At 53.8% G+C, this 2,628-nt stretch overlaps 1 protein-coding gene across 1 annotated transcript in view; it reads left to right on the top strand.

Moving 5' to 3' along the window:
* The window catches only part of LOC102470813 (HLA class II histocompatibility antigen, DP beta 1 chain-like), a 17,400-nt gene that overhangs the window by 5,700 nt on the left and 9,072 nt on the right, over window positions 1-2,628 (top strand). Inside the window, exon 2 of the mRNA XM_027766438.1 lies at window positions 93-451. Coding sequence (XP_027622239.1) covers window positions 93-451 — 359 coding nt within the window. The remainder of the gene's footprint in view (window positions 1-92; window positions 452-2,628) is intronic.

Genomic DNA, 2,628 nt, shown 5'->3' with positions numbered 1-2,628 from the left:
GGGGGGGGGGAGGGGGACGCGGCGAGGTCGCCTCTGCACCGGGGCCGGATCCCGCGGTGATCGCGGGGTGGCTCAGCGCCCCGTCCCCGCAGGGGAGTACGTGTACCAGTTTCTGATGGAGTGCTCGGAGCGGAACGGGACGCGGCGCTACGTGCTGAGGTACGTCTACAACCGCGAGGAGTTCATCCGCTTAGACAGCGACGTGGGCGAGTTCCAGGCGGTGACCGCGCTGGGGCGGCCGACAGTCGATCTCTGGAACCATCAGAAGGGCATCCTGGAGCAGGCGCGGGCCGAGGCGGACACCGAGTGCAGACACATCTACGAGCTCTACGAGCTCATCCCCCCGCAGCGCCGAGGTGAGCGCCCGGGGTCACCAGGCGAAGTGCAGGCGGTCGCCGCCCACCGGACTGGCCGGGGAGCTTGGGGGGCTGGAGAGGGTGGGAGGACCCAGGTGGGGTGACGGGGAGCAGAGCCCTGGGGAGACTGGTCCGGGCAGCGAGGGCGACTCCTGGCCAGGGAGGAGCGCACAGTGAGGGCAGGCGGACCGCAGACGTCGTCGGCGGGGGCGGGGATGGGGGGGGTCTCGGGCCCTGACCGATGCCGGCCAAGCTCAGAGAATAGCGCGGCGGGAACTGGGGCTACCTCCGAGCCCCCCGGGGACGCAGAGGAGAAACGCTGGTGAGGAAGGCGGTCGTGCTTGAGTTCTCAAGGGCACCCGGACAGACGCCTGGTGGGCGGGTATGATGACCCAGATGAGACCACCGCAGTGAAGGGGGCCAATAATGAGAGCAGGTGCTAGGAGAAGTTGAGGCAGAGAGGGCGACCGGACAGCACAGCAGCCAGTCCCAGGACTTGGGAAGATTAGTAAATACAGATTAAAATGTGAGAACCAGAGGGACGCTGGGAAGAGCCATGGCACCGAGGTTAAGAAGGCTAGATTCTACAGGGCTAACTATGGTTTGAGTCCTCTACCCAGAGGTGTGACAATCACACCACACGTGCACATGCGTGCCCAAAATCCCAAGAAGAGAAGGGAGAAGGATTGTCAGGGCCATCCCTCCAACAACCTCCCCTGGTGGGGGGGGCGACGGGATGGGGGACGATCTCTCTCTCTCCCTCTCCCCCTCCCTCTCTCCCTTCCTCTTTTTCTGGCAAGTCCCCACACACTATGTCAAACTAAAATGAAAGAGAGAAACTGGACCACTGGGCTGAGCAGTAAGGGGTGGATGGAGGTGAGTGTGGAGCGCTGGCCACTGGGGCTGAGATGGATTCCTCACTGCAAGGAACTGTTCTATTCATTCAGGAAGTCTAAGTAAAAAGAGAAGAGAGGCGAGGTGTGTGCACAGTCCAGATACTTTCCAAGGACCAGAGAGAAGAGCCCTGGCTTCTTCCCATCAACTTCTAGAGAGGGGACTGGGTGCCCCAACCTGAGGAGGCCTGAGGGAATCACAGTGACAGGTGGAGAGTGAGTCTTAACTAAATCAAGGACCCTGGTCACAGAGAGGGAAAGGATGGGGGAGAGGTGTGAGCTGTCACAGCTTGGACCTTTCTTTTACTGGGGAAAGTGGAAGGCAAGGTCACCTGCTAAGAGCAAGATGGTGGATAAGTTGGGTGGGAATTAGGAGTGTGGTGCGGGTTTAAGAAAGGTGCTGAGGGGACCAGCAGTTGGCCTAATGGCTGTGTCACTGGACTCCCATGTAGTCAACCGCGGTTCAAGTCCCAAACACGATGGCTTAAACTCACACCGGGCGCGTGTGTGTGCGTGCGTGCCCAATATCCCGAGAGGAGAATGGAGGAGAAGGGATTGCGGCATGGCCATTTCCCCTGGGGGCTGATTTCTCGCTTTCTGTCTCTCTGTCTCTCTCTGTCTTTCTGGCCAGTGCATGCACCCTATAGCAAAAACCTCTCCAAAAGAAAAAAAAAAAAGAAAAGTGCTGAGTTCCTTCCGCGTGGTCGCTGGGGAGAACCTGCCACTGTGCTGACCATGCTCTGCCGGACACGCTGTCCATGAGAGTGGACAAAATTTTAATAATCCTACCTTCTCCTGACGCACTGGATGTTGCTCAGAGGTTTGGACCAACTTTCAGAAGGGGTAGAGAGTTTGACTGAGATGGATCAATTTTAGAACTTTTGGTCTCTTTTTCCATGAAAAGAAAAGATACTAGAATTTTGATGGAATATTTGTATCAGTGACAGAGATAGCCCTTCATTTTGATGAATTTTGAAAAAGTGGTCATCTTTGTAAAGCTATAATTTTAGAAACCTCTGTATTTGTCCAGGATTAAGAAAATGAATTCGTTTTCATTGGCTGGATGGCTCCTGCGATCTAGCCATTTTTGGGGAAATGGAGAAATGAAGAGGTCCCACTGATAATTCGGCCTCCAGTATAGAAAACTCGCATAGAGAGGCAGAAGGAAACAGAACAGCCCTTCTTCAAGAACCAGCTCCATGACTCCTGCAATCTAGCCATGTTGTGCCACGTGGTTTTCTGAAATTTTTTTAATATAATTTTTTTTTTTAGTTTTATTTAAAAGTTTTTGTCTTCATTTTTTTCTCTTTTTTTGTTTGTTGCCTTTTTTTTTTTTTTTTTTTCTTTCATTTTTTTTTTTTCCCTCTTTTTTTTTCTTT

Source organism: Tupaia chinensis, unplaced genomic scaffold, assembly GCF_000334495.1.
Source record: "Tupaia chinensis unplaced genomic scaffold, TupChi_1.0 Scaffold143564_1, whole genome shotgun sequence".
NCBI lineage: Eukaryota > Metazoa > Chordata > Mammalia > Scandentia > Tupaiidae > Tupaia > Tupaia belangeri.
This window is presented reverse-complemented; position numbering and strand designations above follow the sequence as displayed.